This window comes from Haliaeetus albicilla, chromosome 5 (genome assembly GCF_947461875.1).
Source record: "Haliaeetus albicilla chromosome 5, bHalAlb1.1, whole genome shotgun sequence".
Lineage (NCBI taxonomy): Eukaryota > Metazoa > Chordata > Aves > Accipitriformes > Accipitridae > Haliaeetus > Haliaeetus albicilla.
This window is the reverse complement of record NC_091487.1, coordinates 16,215,435-16,230,810: the sequence shown is the minus strand read 5'-3', so window position 1 is coordinate 16,230,810 and position 15,376 is coordinate 16,215,435. Positions and strand designations below refer to the sequence as shown.

At 39.2% G+C, this 15,376-nt stretch overlaps 2 protein-coding genes across 6 annotated transcripts in view; both read left to right on the top strand.

Moving 5' to 3' along the window:
- The window catches only part of AK7 (adenylate kinase 7), a 34,432-nt gene extending 29,991 nt beyond the window's left edge, over positions 1–4,441 (top strand). Inside the window, exons 17-18 of the mRNA XM_069783525.1 lie at positions 1,795–1,953; positions 3,118–4,441. Of these exons, the coding sequence (XP_069639626.1) occupies positions 1,795–1,953; positions 3,118–3,156 (198 nt within the window). The 3' untranslated portion in view covers positions 3,157–4,441. The remainder of the gene's footprint in view (positions 1–1,794; positions 1,954–3,117) is intronic.
- An 830-nt stretch (positions 4,442–5,271) lies between these two features.
- Positions 5,272–15,376, top strand: part of PAPOLA (poly(A) polymerase alpha) — a 50,178-nt gene continuing 40,073 nt past the window's right edge. For 2 of the 5 annotated variants that reach the window (XM_069783522.1, XM_069783521.1), the window contains exon 1: positions 5,273–5,568. In XM_069783522.1, the coding sequence (XP_069639623.1) occupies positions 5,561–5,568 (8 nt within the window). In that variant the 5' untranslated portion in view covers positions 5,273–5,560. Of the gene's footprint in view, positions 5,569–15,376 lie in introns of all 5 variants that reach the window. The other 3 variants (XM_069783520.1, XM_069783524.1, XM_069783523.1) reach the window with 2 other exon arrangements.

The window sequence follows — 15,376 nt, the reverse complement described above, 5'->3', positions numbered from 1 at the left end:
GGACTTTTGCATTTTGCTCACTTTACTTCTAAGCAGCTGACCAAGTCTTAATTATCATGCCTTTCAAACAAATTTTTAAGTCAACACTGATTAATATTCCAGTCTGCATTGCAGAAAGGCTTCTGAGCCTGCAAGAGAAACACCTTTGAGAGCTGAATCCTCAGTTCAGTGAGGACCACCTGACGCAGTCTGAAGGATGCTTTTTGTTTGCTAATACTTTAATAAGTACTTGGTATTTAGGCTAACTGACCTCACAGGATTTGCACATGATGCTTTTTCCTTATTTACTTTGCCACACCTAAGGACATTTTAGGTAAATAACCTGAGATGCATACTATAAGAATGTTCTTCACATCCAAAGTCAGGTTGTTTCACCAGAAGGCAGTAATTCTATTGTCTTATTTTAGAGCTATTTAAAAACAAACTGATCATTCCACAGAGAAATCCTTTTCTTACATTTGAATGGGGAGATAATAGCTTGAAATTACTCACTTTTAAAGAACCATTTACATTGGTCTGATGTTGGCTTGTAAAGAAGTTTTCTTTGTTATCTATGCTTATTTACAGCTTCATTCAAGATTAAATAGCATTTTGTACTCTCTGTAAACTTGTCTAAAAGATTAGTAAGGGTAGTTAACACATTTTTAGCTATATTCAATCCAAAGCCATCTAACTTTCAAGAGAGCAAACTGTGCATTATTCAAAGTAGGTGTTTAAATAAAATGTGTGCTTAAGTTTATCCTTTTAAATAGGCAGATGCTCAGGAAATCTAAGCAACTATTCATTTGCCCTTGAGACTGTAGATTAGCTGCTGTCTTTGAGTACTGACCAAAGACCACTTGCAGGATTTATTAAATAGCACTCCTGGATTGAGTGAATAAGGTAAATACCCTTTCCATATATTGATATATCTGTTTTATCTGAACATTGCTTTTGTATTATACCTTAAGTATAGAAAAGCAGTCTTCAGAGTGTCATCTGCTTGCTGTATCTATATATGACTCAGGGTACTGATGAATAAAATGAGAGAAGAGAGAACAATAAAAATGTTTTTGATTAATCTTCTGGCTAAAACTATTATGGCATGCTATTAAGTGCTATTAAATGGAAGAAAGAAAAACTCGCGGTGGTTTTCTTTCTGCCCCTCTGCCCCCTACTTTTTAAGTGTAATCATTGTATTTGATTTAACCTGAATTCAAGAATAATTTTAGCTGGTGTAAACAGATGTAATTCACTGTGGTTTTAGTCTATTTAAGTCTTATCCCCCTCAAAAACTGACATAAATGAAATAAAACCAAAACAAAGCAAAGAAACCAAACCCAAAACAAACAAACAAACACAATTTACAATTAGAGAGTCGCGGCTCTCTTCTGAGTAAAAATACTCTCCTTCCCCTCCAGTTCAATGAACCCTCAAGAAACTGCATTTGCAGCAGTACTCATTTTTTAAGTGATACAGTGTATTTCAACCATTTTGCCAAATTTCTTATGGAAACACGACAAGACTGGAAGACTTCAGAATAAACCTCCTTTTAGGTGTTAAAGAGAGAAAAGTAAAATAATTTTACTAAGGAGATTATTTTTGGTTTCATCACATTAAATTCTTTGTCCTCAGTGTGCTGTGCACTCTAAATTTAATAAGCAGTTCATAGTTTTTCATGCCAAGTTGTGAGTTTTAAAGTTCTGTCCACAGCTTCTAGCAGTACTTTTTTCTCTAGGCCACCACTGTTATTCAGTCAAGTGCTATTTGGTAGACGTAAATCTTATTCTTTATGATTTTGTTCATTATTTGTAGAATAAACATCTGGAGGAAGTGAAAAGACAAGAACAAGAGTTATTGGAGGCCCAGTCCATTCCACTGCGAAACTATTTAATGAAGAACGTCATGCCAACGCTTATGCAAGGGATAAATGAATGCTGTAAGATCAGGCCAGATGATCCAGTCGATTTTCTGGTAAGGTGATTACATCTTTTTTTCTTAAATGTGTTTGAAAAAGCTTAATGAAAATATTCACGTAGACCCCAAAAAATCTCTGTTAACATAAGGACTTAAATTCCTTTTCCCCACTGTCATGATAACAATTAATTAACAGATAGTATCTGCAATTATGGTAAGCAGTAACTATATTGAAAACTAAAAACCCAGCAACCACTCTTTATGGGATCAGTTGATGCTGTGTATCAAGTAAGGGCATAATCCAGCTTTGCTAAACAGTCACAGGACAAGAATCACTACCAGAATTGGTTTCTCTTTGGTGTGCATGCTCTGCACACCTTACATATCCTGCCAATTCTGCTGTGACAGAGGCCTGTAGAAAGGGAGACATCGCTCTCCAAGCTGATTACACCCCTCTAGGCACAACAGGACACATTACTGTAATGATGAAGAAAGCTCTTTAGTAATTCCCTTCACAATACACAGATAAATTAATGAGTAAATCCTATAAGACCTCAAGAAGTTATCTAGTTCAGCTTTCAGCTGAAAGCAGGGTCAGCGTTGCAGACAAGAATTCAGATGCTGTAAAATTATTGCTGTACTGCTGTTCTTCCTGCACATCCTAAGAAAGTTATTAACAAGCTATCACTGTTTTAATGAAAAGAGACATTTTATTAACCAAGCAAAAGCTTAAAACGAAAGCGTCAGTGTTGCATGCCACTTTAGGCACTAAGGAATACTGGTTTTAACCTTTTTGCTTACTGATGAGTGACAACTACCTTGTAGCTGTAGGAGCATGAGATCTTCCCTAACTGCATAACTTTTAAAGATCTGTATTATCTACTCTTCTGGGTCCAGAAATCAGGCCCTAGGGCACTCCCTAGGATTTTCCATGGAGTGACAAATACTGTCATTAATAGCTCACTTCCTTCTCTTGCCCAGGATAGATAGAGGTGGGGTAACTGCTACCAAGAGGGAGAATGAGGTGGATGGTATTTTGGATGGTATTTCTGGAGAGAGGTTTCTCTGACATATCTGCCAGAAATTACATTTTAGAGGCATTTAATACTTTCTGTGATTTTGTTTAAAGCAATGTGATCCACTATTTTTTTGTTATTTTGTGTAACTTTTAAAATTGAAGACTTGAAAGTAAGTGTAACCTTGAAATTCTTCTATTTCTAGGCAGAATATCTCTTCAAGAACAGTCCTGATATCGAATGAGATAAATGTTAAATCCTAACAGCTGTCAAAATTGTGAAGTAGAAGGGGAGAACATTTATCATGCATTTTAAATATAAACTCTAAGTTTCTGAATTTATTTTTGTTTAGGCTTACTATGTAATCTCCATTTTTATTTCTCACACTTTATTACTATGTTGTATTGTTTTTTTAATATTCCTTCTACAAAAGTACCATTTATTGCACATATTGATTAATACATCTACACATTTGTATTTCGTATGTTTATTTGAAACTTTGAACCATAAGAATCTGTTTTCTCTCCAAAATTTTCTTCCCAGATTTTTTCAGTTACACATTCTATTTAAGCAGTGTATTCTTGTCCTGATCCATAGCAGATGTAGGCAGCTAGCCTGAGGAAAACTTTTCGTAAAAAAAAAAAAAAGTGTTTTCACTGAAAATGGAAATAAATAGAAGCAGCAAGCTCTCTCATTTCCCCTCCCAGCTACCAAGAGGCAAAAAGCCATGCAACCTGATCTTATTGTGCTGTGCTGAAGACTGACTGGTAAACTGTTCCTAGCATAGGTATGTCATAAAACCTGGGTGTTCTTTGGTATCAAATAAATGGGTGTAGTTCTCATTTAATTCTCTTCATCATTCAATAACTGATCCATGTTTTTCACAGATCTAGACTTTCCAGCACATGGGTGTCATTCCCTTTTTTATTGACTTCATACACCTCTCACAGAAACTGTCAATATCTATGCTGACTGAGCTGGAACTGATAGCATTTTTGGTGTCAAACAAATACAGGATTTTGTCAAAAAATACAGGATTTTGTCAAAAGAGAAACCAAGGACTATTTGGGAGAAGGGGTTGGGGGGGGGAAGAGGAATAACTGAAAGAATGGTGATATAGAAACATTTTACACTTTTTTATTACTTTTAGTATTAGCATTGTAGATGTATTAATGCCCAATGTTCTTATTCAGATATATTTTTACAGAGAAACAATCTTTCATCTGTTTTCACACAGCCAAGTTAGTGGTGATAGCCAGGAACAGAGTTCAGAACTCTCATCTCCTACGCTAAAGAAACAGATTTCTTTGGGATCTAAATTTTCTGTATGCTGCCAATCCAAGCTACAATTTATCAAGATGAAATAATCGGTAATTTTAGAGAAATTTTTAGTTTGAGAGTCCTATTTTTCAGAGTAAAGATGAAAATAGGACGCTAAAAAAGGAGACAGAACAGGGTTTTTTCTTGTGTAGAGTTGCTGTAATACATTCACTTCTCTCTCAGAATAAAGTTTTGAGCTGCTCTGTAAAGAGTGTGATCTTTTTTTTTCTTTAAAGTCTTCTGAAATTTACGCAGTCTATTACAGGCAGAGCTTTCAAAACCAGTTATTATTAAAGGATCTCTCTGCTTTGTGTGGGACATAAAACCCAAAATGAGCCTGATGCAGGTAACAAAAGATACGCACGGGGCTAGCTTGGAACGGAAACCCTTCATTTCTCAGAGGCACGGAGCGGGGGGCCCAAGCGGGGAGCCCACTACCAACCCCGCCGAGCCTTCTCAGGGGCTGTCGGTGGGGGCCGGGACGCCCGCACCCCCCGAACGGAGGGCAGCGCCGCTCCGCGCCGACCTCCCGCCTGCAGCCAGCCAGCCGCTGGCCCGGAGCGGGCCGACGTCGAGACCCTTTGGGCGGCTTGCTGGGGTAACGCGAGGGCGGTCCCGCCGCCCTAGTTCCCGAGGCGATGGACGTCCGCGCTTTCCCTCGCTAGGAACTCCCCCCCCGCTAGTGCCCAGGCCCACCGCCAGGTGCGCCGAGCCCTTCCCGGCGGCCCCTCGCCGCGGCCCCTCCCCCGGCCGGCCGGGCTCCGCCGCCCCCGCCGGGACGCCCCGGTCGCCTCCGGCCTCGCTCGGGACCAACCCGGCCGCGCCAGAGGCAGGCGCCGCCGCGCCGCGCCTGGCCGCACGCACGCACCACCTCGCAGCCGTTGGCGCTTTGTTTTCAAACTCCGGCTCGGCCCCCCCCCGCCCGGAACTACAGTCCCCAGGATGCCCTTCGGCCTCCCGGCCGTCTGAGCATGCGTGGGCGAGCCAGCGTGCGCGGCGTGCGGGGGTGGCCGCGGCGCTGCGTCAGGCCCCCCCTCGGACTAGAACGTTGCTGTGGTAGCGTCTGGGCGCCATGTTAGAAGGCCGGAGGGGAAGAGGAAAGTGAAGCGGCGGCGGCCGGGCCTAGCGAGCGGCTTTTTCCTCCCTCTAAGGCCTGACCCCGGCCCGTACCATGGTCGCGATTCCCGCTTGCTGGCGGGACGAGTGACCGGTCCGGAGGCGGCAGTGGTGGGGGAGGACGAAGAAGAGGAGGAGGGAGAAGGGGACGACGCGGTGGTGGTGGCGGCGGCGGCGGCGGAGGAGGAGGAGGAGGAGGGGCCGGAGAGACGATGCCGTTGTAAGTTGGAAAGCTCGCGGAGTGTTTTGAAGGCCTGTGCGTTGCCGGCCCTTACTCGGCGCTCTCCTCGCAGCGCCCCGTGCTCCCTGCCCGTCTGGGCCCTTTCTGCTGGCTCTCGCCCTTCCCCCTCCCGCCTGTCCCCGCTCCGGTCCCGGGCTCTTCCGGTGCCGCAGTGTGAGGGGCTGTGGATCCGCTGCCGCTTTCCGCCCACCGCGAGGACCTGTTCGCTTGCTTTCTTGTGTCCGTCCCCCGCCTCCCCGTCGTCCCCCCCCATCGCTATGAGTCCCGAAGGAGATGCTGATGTGGCTTTTACGTTGTTATTGTTGTCGTCTTCTCCTTCGCGATCTCCTAGCGGCAAGCGTGAGGGGCCGGGCGGCCGCGGGGCGAACGTCTGCGGTGGCTTGCTTCGACCCGCTGTTCAGTCGGGCCATGCGAAGTGCCGCATGTTTATCCTTTTCCGGCCCCGGCCGCGAAAGGCGAAGCTCTTTTTCTCCCCAGAGTCCCGACAAAGCCTCTCCGCCGGTGGCGGCGCGAACCGTTTTTCCTCGTTCCGGGGGCAGGAGAGACGCAGGCGGTGGTCCTAGCAGGCGACCCGAGCTGAGCCCGCTGTCTTTGCAAAATTCACCCGCTCCTGGGTGGCCCCGAGCGGCCGAGGGGAGCCCGCCGCCGGACCGCCCCGGCAGCGCCCCCGGCCGGCGGGAGCGGACGGCGGTCCCGCACGCCACCCCCCCCGCCCGCCGCCGGGGAGCCGGGGGGCTTTCACGCTGGAAAATGGGCCTTGGGCTTTGGACCTGCCGTGCTGTAACCCTGCTGGTAGTCAGGAATAACGAAGTGGGACATAATTTCATCCCGGTTTCTTCGCCGATTTCCTTCACCCCACCCCCTGCTGCTTGCTTTTTTTTTTTCCTGTCCTTTTTTTTTTATTCCTTTTTTTTTTTTTTTACCTCGCTGACGTTTTGACGGCTCCCGGTTGAGATGACAAAACTTCCTGCTTCTCGGTTCCGTAGTCCACAATGTCAGTATTTTAGTATCCTATATAAATAAGTCGAGGGAACCGATGATGGATGGGTGGTCAAACGGCTTGTAAGAATAAGGCACGTTTATATGCTAGGTTCCGTTTTTTTGCGGGTCTTTTTTTGTTTGTTTGTTTTTTCCATTGAAGGAGAAATACAGAGAATTTGGGATTATTCACTATTGTTTCACTATTATTATTTAGGATTATTCAGTATTGTTTTCAATGTGTAAACTTTATGTGAAGAATAACCGTGCTTGCCTGTTGTGCTTGTTTTATTCAGTCTAGAACACTGCTTAGTTAGTCGTGGAGTAGATAACGCGAGATGAACTTAACTGGAAGAGTTTATGGCAGGAAAAACCGTAGGTGAATGCAGAAAGGAAAATGGTTATGCCAAGTAGTTTCTAATGCTTGTATAATGAGGCTCCAATGTCTTTATAGATAAGTTTTGTACATGTTCATTACGGCAATGAAAAATTACCAGAAACCAGCTTTGAAGTTGGCTAGGCTTTTTGGCCTCAGGAAAATGGGAGGGTGTTTATTCTGCCTGCTTTCATTCTTAGTTTATTTTATTGTGACTACGTAAATTCCAAATGCTTAATAACAACATTTTAAAGTTTGGGCTACTTCTATAACTTGTAATAATAGCGATCTTCAACTCTGACAAGTTTTGAACGACTTGATAATTTTTCTTAATGTAGGTGTTTGTGATACTTTAACTAGAAACTCTTAAATAACACTACATAGTAATATATTAGTGCAAATATAACTCTTTTCAGTATAAACATTACTTGGCAACTTCACTTATACAGGAGGTTTGTTTTAGTTAGGAAAAGCAAAGCTTTCTCAGATTCTGCATTTGTTTTGTCATTTGTATGTTTGGAGTGATTGAGTTTGTATTATTCAGTCCAGATTTCAAAGTGAACATCGTAATGCTAGTAAGTTGCAATGCTAGTAATGTTAATTCTTGAGTTTATGAAGTGATACCTCTGACTTAAGTTTAGAGGGGGGGAAAAAAAAAAAAGGTGAGCTTAGGAAGTTCCTTTTCTGTGTAGTTCTTTCCAGTTGATGGTTTCATGCTTTTGGATGATAATCTTTTTGAGTGAGAGTAGAACAACCCTATGTCACTGCCAAATTTTCAAGATGACAAACAAAATACACGTGGTTTTGTTTTGTTTTTTTTTTTTTTTTTTGTCCTGACCTTTCAAGACATCCTTTCAACTTCATTTTTCAGGGTGGTGGTTACAATTGACAGGCCTAGTCAGAGCTGATCTCCTATACAACCAGAGACTGCCGTCACTTTTTACTTGAAAAGCATTAGTTCAGAGGTCTCAACAGGTGTACAGTGTTGTTGATACTGCGCTGTGTGTGTATTTCTCTTAGCAGTATGGTACAAAACTATGAAAGCAAGCAAATTATTTATGTACAAGGCACATCAGTAATAAGAACAAATTCGTGTTCTGCTGATGTTGATAGCTGGCAATTGCAAAAGTCTTTTAATGTTTAAAAAATACTGAATTTATTCTAGGAAATTAGGTGATTTTTGTTATGATTCTCATTAATCTCTTGTGTGAAGAAATAGCAGCTGTATGTGAGAAAACTCCTTAACTTTCAGTTGTTCAAAAAAGCTGGTTAGAAACAAAGGTGACTATTTCCCTTATTATAAAGATACATTTTAGTGAACTGTTAGGTACAGAATGTTCCTGCATCATCTGAAATGTAAGATGCTAGGGAGAAATGAAGCTCCCTAAGCTGTTCATATGTTTCAGTTAAGGCTAGGTATTATGCAGAAAGGCCACTGACTCAGTGAAGCAGCAGCTATGTTTCTGTGAATTGATGTAGTCTTTTTATGTAATGTGGGCCTTTCTGACCCTCCAAATAGAGAAATAGAGCAATTGCACCATGAATCTGTTTCTTGTTAAGCTACTGATATTATTGTGCTTACAGCTTCTTTGCTGAACTTCTGTATCTGCTGAAGTTGTTGCAAAAGACTTTTTTTTTTTTTAAACCAGAAGTGGAAGAGTGCATTAAGTCATATATTTGAACACTTAAAAGTGCCATAAGTGCTATAAATTTTAACTATTGTTGGTATTGCTAACTTCCATATTAGAGTTTTGGAATGTTATTATTTTTATTTTTTCAGTCATTATTGTAGACAGTCAAGCTTATTCTCACTTCTGAAGTAAGACTTTTTATATAGTTTCTTTCACTGAACTTTGCTTTAGACGTATGCAAAGTCATTGTTTTTTTGACTTTTAATTAGTGACTGTCAACTTGTATGCCAGGAGTAGTACAGCACTGTATTTAAAATGGCTTGTACTGATTGGGAGTGGATAAATAGTATGCTTCTGAACAGAGAGCACTCAGGTTTTTATAGACTGTTATGGAACGAATTAAATTATTCCTAACTTTGCAAAGCACAGAACCTACTTTAGAAGAACAGTTGCCTTGATTTAAAGTGATAGCTTTATTAATCAAGAGGACATTAATATAAAAATCTATACTGAGGATTAATTTGTTAGATGTAGTACAGAGGAACTGGATGGCAAGTATATGTGGTTTTGCAATAGCTTTCAGTCTTCTAATGTCACTCCAAAAAGTTTATACCTGTTAACATGGAGGTACTGCACAGAACTTGGAAACCCAGTTATTTGGGCTGAGCAGAATCACTGCTGAGACAAATTAATCTCCTACAGTGAAACACTTCATGGGATTCTTAGTTCTTGGTTTGATACTTCCTGATATCTTTTGATTCAGCCCTACTGAATTTCTTAAATTGCTACCTCTGGAGTTTTTTTTTTTTTTCCTCCAGAATAGCAATAAACCTCATTTTTGGTTCAAGTGCTGCCTGCAAAGTTCAGTAGAAATTTCTTTTGTTTAAACTTGAGAAACTTCTGCAACTGTTGTGGATGGGTGTGTGTTTGGACATGCTACCTTCACTGTTCTCTCTGGCTCTTCCATTTGTACAGAAGAACACAGGGTTGAGTCAAAGGTTAGCAGAATGTGTACAAATGTTCATTCTTTTGCTATAGGTGAGTCTCTTCTTCCATAGGTCTGTTGTCATTGCTCCTCCAATACCGTGTTCAAATCTCTTTGGGGTGTCTTGAACATCTCATACTGACAGTTGAAAACTTAATTCATGGTCTAAATGACCCAACATTTTTCTGCTAGATATTAAACCTTTTGTTCAGGAAGGACAGCTGGATTGTCTTAACCATTTAAAACATATGTTCCCCGGTAACTGATTTGCACAGACTTCATTAAGACTTCCTGCCTAGATTTCTGAAATTTTGCATGGTGTGATGGTGTTGACATTAAGCCAGAAACTTTACTCTGAAATTGCCGAAGTCAGTCCTTGTTGGAGGAGACTTCAAAACAAGCAAACAAACTCTCTCAAAGCACTTCCTCTGAAATCTGACACAGTGGAGCTTGAGCTTTATGAATTTAGCTCCAACTGATTGACCAGATGGTGTGATGACCAGTATTGCTTCAGGAATCTGACTTGGGTGATTTACATCAGTGTATAAGAAAGACTGAATCTTACTGAGGTAATCAGTAGAGGCAAATAAAGAAGAGGGGATAGTCACTGAGATTCCTTAAGTTGTGTATTTTGTTTTGGTATCTGGAGGCAAGACTGAATGAGCCAAAGGTCCTGACTTGAAGTTAAAAGTTTAAAGTTAACATTCTGTGGGTTGTTGGCACTATTTTAAGACACTTAACAGCCTGCTGTTTCCTTTGCTTCACTAGTGCTGGCCTTACTGTTCATGTCTGTCTATAAACTTAATCCTCAGCTGAGGTTCAGTGATACATAAAAGGGGTTACATGACTTCTGGCAAAATTAAGGCTTGATAGCCAAAAGCTGGAAGGGATTTTTGCATGCACCTGGCACACATTTAGATGAGTTAGATCTTGGGTGGTTGAGATCTGTTTCAGGGTGGAGTTTTAAACTTACATGGGACTCAAACTGTTATAATTTGTTAAATATTATGGCATCGGTTTTTAAGATTTCAGTTGTTTGTGTGTTGTCTTTCATTTCTATGAAGCATCCCAAATTTCAGGAATGTGATGCTTAGATAATGTGGTGCTGATTGCAGCTGTATTTTGTCTGTAAGAAGAAGCATAAAATCTTAACTCGAATAATATGATAAAAATATCACCAGTAGAACTGGGGTAGAATACCAGGAAGTGAAGAGGAAAAAGTGCATAGAACGACAGGGGTTTTCAAGTTGAGGTAAGAGGAGGGTTAAATACAAAAAATGCTTGAATAAGAAGTTAGTGACAGGATTCTTGTTTCTTCTGAGGATGGAGAGAGGTTCCAGTGTTGTAAAAGAAAACAATAGTACAGTACTTTGAATTTGTATCCAATTCTTAGTTATATATGTGGCAGTGTTACATAGATACACCTGTATTTGCTCTAAGTCTGTTTTTGCTTTATGTGGATGAGTGTTCAGGGTGTAACCTGATCTTTACAAGATGCATTGGGAAGTTTTTTTTCCCTTATCTCACAATCTTCCCCCCTCTACCTTAGAACAATGTCTAGTCACTTCCATTTGAAGGAGTTCAAAGGTGTACAGCTCTGGTAACTGTAAAGCCTCTTACAAGCTTTATTTGTTGTTTTTGTTTTTTTAAGTTTTTTTTCTTCCACTTCTGCACTCTGTTGTAAAATGGTTTTATCAGTGGCCATATTACCAGGGTCTGTTCTTTTTAATTCAGTAGTTATTGATAACAATGTAAGAAGATACTGCCTACCAAAATTTTGGGTTCTGAAGAAAAAAGTCATTTACCTGTACTGTTGCCAGCTAGTACAGACTAGAACTTTGTGTGTGTTTGTGTTTTTGTATGGGGAAAAAGTACATGGGCATTTCTCTGAGAGACAAAATTAGTTTATATTTGGATATGAAATATTGGATCATAATACTTCAGAATTAAACCACTGTAGCTGTTGCTCAGTTTGCAGATAGTTTAAACTGTCAGCATACGCTCTTCAAAAATTCAGGTCAAAACAGAGCTACAACAACAGCACGTTAAATTTAACTCTGTGTCATTTTTTGCAACTTTATTTCATACTTGGGCTACTGACAGGTAGCTCATACTCATAGCAGAGTGAGAGCAAGATCTTCATGTGTATATGAGGTTGACTAGAAACAAATAAACAAAAAAAGCCCCAGACTGTATCTTAATTTTCTTTGTGATCTTAAAAAGAAAAGCTTTGTGGCTGTCTTGCTTTTTTTTTTAAAAAAAGCAAGTCCTAAACATGTTTTGAGTTGAGTGTCAGACCTTGACAAGGTCTGCCAAATCTGCCTCTGCTGTTGTCAAGATTGAGTAGCTGGGATGGGACCTTCTGTTGCTGTTCAATACTCTCTGGTTTTTGTTAATGCTTAACTTCAGTGACTAGCAGATTTGACATACCACCAAGGTATTGACTCCCCCCAAGGCCTTAACTTCCTTAATCCTCTTAGGTAAAAGATTAGCGTTGATACTTACCTGTCCTTTCTCTTTGAATAAATTTGGTAGTTTAAACTAAGGGATTCCAAAAGTGACATATCATGCCATGTCACGGGTAGAAACTAGAATGTCCATATGTCTTTTCAAGAGGGAAGATACTGGAGTAGAGTGTGATCTTCATGGTTTTAGGAAAAAATAAAAGGTAAGTCTAGGAGCGTTGATCATTAGCATTTTCTGGCTAAAATGTAACATGTAAATACAACATTAAAGTTGGAAGAATGAGCACTTAAATTTATTTCTCAGTGGTATTTTACTTTTCATTTAAAAAGCAGCTAGCAAATGCTTTATTTGAAGTTTCTTGGTGTTATGGGATGCAGGGGCTGGGGAGAGGATATACTTACTTGTTTGTTTATTGCATCCTTAAATGAGTTTAACAAACTTTCTTGCCAAATACCATTTTTTCTATCATTTTATGAAGGCATGTTTCTGATGATCTTTTGGTGTGCTACAAAAACCTTAGAATAGCCTTAACTTCAACAGGTGTAAACAGCTGAGCCTCAGTTTAAATGTTTTCAGCTGGAAATAACCTAAATTCCCTTCAATACTAATATATGTTAAAATGTAAGCTTCATTGTGTCTTCTGAAGTTGTAAAAACTTCTAGAAGGCAGCTGTGCTGAGAAGTGTTACATACCATCCCAGTGAAAGTGTTCTTATTAACTCCTCAACCTTCAAACACAGGCAAAATATTTGTGTAGGAAGGTCCTGTGCTGTTGACATCCTTATTTCATTCCTATAAAATACATGAATATAAAAGCAGTAACTGTAAAAACTGTAACTGTTTTTGTGTAACAGTTCCCAAAGATGTATATTAGGTGATCGATTTGATACGTTGTTAAAAGCTGTCCTTTTAGTGAACAGTTTCAAAGCTTATTTTGTGCCCTATGACCATGCTCTGATGGCCCTGTAGGGGTTGGAGATAATAGTGGTTTAAGTCATGTCGGCATGGTGTTTTGTGAAGACAGACCTGCACATTGCATTGCCAGGGTTATGCTGTACACTAGATAAGGGAAGCAGTCTGGTGTTTGGTTGGGTTTTATGTATTGTAAATTTGGGGGCAAAATGAAGGATTATTTTGAAGTTACTAGTTCTCAAATTGGTGAAGCATGGCCCTTACGAGCAGGTGGAAGACAGAGGGCTCCATCAGCATTACTGACTTTACTGGTCTGCTTCACAGAATCTGGGTCTGAGTGACATTGAGTCTTTTTTTTGAAATCTAGTAACAGCATCTGCCAGGCTGTGTTTTGCCAGCCCTTTAAATAAAGTCTAATATCTGTTGAATTGGATACAGTTTATGGTTACAGATAGAGTGAAAATTACAGTCAGACCATCAGGAAATGGTTACACAAAACTGAAATATCGATTGCTTCATATTACTGCTTTAAAAACCTGTAAAAATAAACTGAAAAATCTTAAATTAAAAAGCAAATTTATTTTTTCAAATTAACAGTTGGCAAAAGGGGAGAAATTGTAGTTCAAATTTAACTACTTGCTTTGTGGTATAAGTAATAATATTTGTAGTATCCAAAGGATGTTTATGTATTGAGACCTTTTGCTTTCTGACTGCTTTTTTTAGTAGCAACTAAGTGGCTGAAGCTACTATTTTTGTTGACATTCCTAAAATCTTTTTTTTCCAAAAAAGAGAAAAAATGTTTTAGTAGCTTCCTTTGTCCTTAATTTGATTTACTGTTTTATATAATTCATCTGAACAACTTTTTTTTAATTCATTCACACATAAAGCCCTAAGGTCTATAAGATTTGTTCAGCTGCTACCAAAGTCTTAATTAGGTGATTAAAAGCTCTTAGCTGAAGGAAGCAATCTCAAATAATGTTCCCAGACATGATTACTTGGGGGTTGATTTTTTTTTTTAATGTACAGTTTTTTAGTATTTTTGTCTTTTTGCTAACAAGCTAGAACTTGCTTTGTGAGTAACTTGCTTTGCCACTGAATTCTTGATTTCAAACAAATTATAGTACTTAGAATAGTTTTAAAATGGGTTTAACTTGAGGAAAATCATATTAGGTTTTATTGATTCCTGTCAATTTTAAGATGTTCTTTTTTAATATTTAGTCTTCATGGAAATGAGGAATTAAATCCTGAGGAGATAATGACAACAGGTTATGGAAGTAAAAGTGAAGTTGTACTGTAGTTTTTGCACGCATAATATGCAGTTAGCCTGAAAAATTGTTTCTTGTTTTGTATGATAGAAATAGTGTATAACATGTATAAACATGAAACACTGATAATATAGCAATATACTGGGGAATGTTATGCTTGCCAAGAATGGGACTTTCACATAAGCTGTCAGCTTGAATTTTTGATATGGAGGATTCTCTTTTCTTTAGACTTTATCTCTCTGAAAGTTGAAGGAGACCAAACTGATGATAAAGCTTTTGCCCTAGTAGAATGAATAATTGAATTCAGGAAAAAAAATTGATGCATAATCTGAATTAAAAATAATAGCTATACATTTGGTATTAAACAAAGCGTTACTTTATACTTTTGAAAGGGAGTAATCTTATGTAGTAAGAATATAACTTAATGCAGATACAACACTTCTACACAAGCATTGCCTTAACTTTCGGGTAGTATCTGCTTTAATTGTTGGTAAGGCTTTTTGAATAGCTGTTGATATAATACATGTTTTCTGACATGTGTATTTTGATGTGAGATCATAATGTTTTTACTGGTCTTTAAAAGGTTGGTAAATTGAAGTAACAAGTTTCAGAAAAGAAACTTTTAAGTGTGCTTAAAAACAATGATTTGTCATTTTCAAAAATCAAAGGTGGGGGAATAATATCCATAACTTAGAGGAAAGTTATCTGTATATCAATATAAAACTAGTAGTTAATGCTGTAAGTAACCTTTAGAGTTTTTTAAATAAAGACTTAAGTGGTGTATTTTTTTTTAAACCTGTGAAGTATATAATGAGCAACACTAAGTGTTCTTAAATTTAAAATTTGGCTACATTAAATCTTAAAGTATATAATTCATTCTACAATACTGAATATGGTTAAGAATTTTTTTTCTAATGGCTAATGTTGTTGTTAGTACCAGTTCAAAAAAGTTTTAACTATACTGGTATAGCATGCAGTAATCACTGAATCCAAACACTTGTACGTTACGCAGGACCAAGTTTAGTTTTGAAACACTTAGAATTACTAGCCTTAAAGCTCAAACTGTTCTGAAAATAAGGCTGTTTAAATGTGAATGTCACAAGGAAATATATGCCCATTATGAAAGACTGCATGGCTGTTTTTCATCCAGGATGCTCATCTAGGAAGGCTGTTAT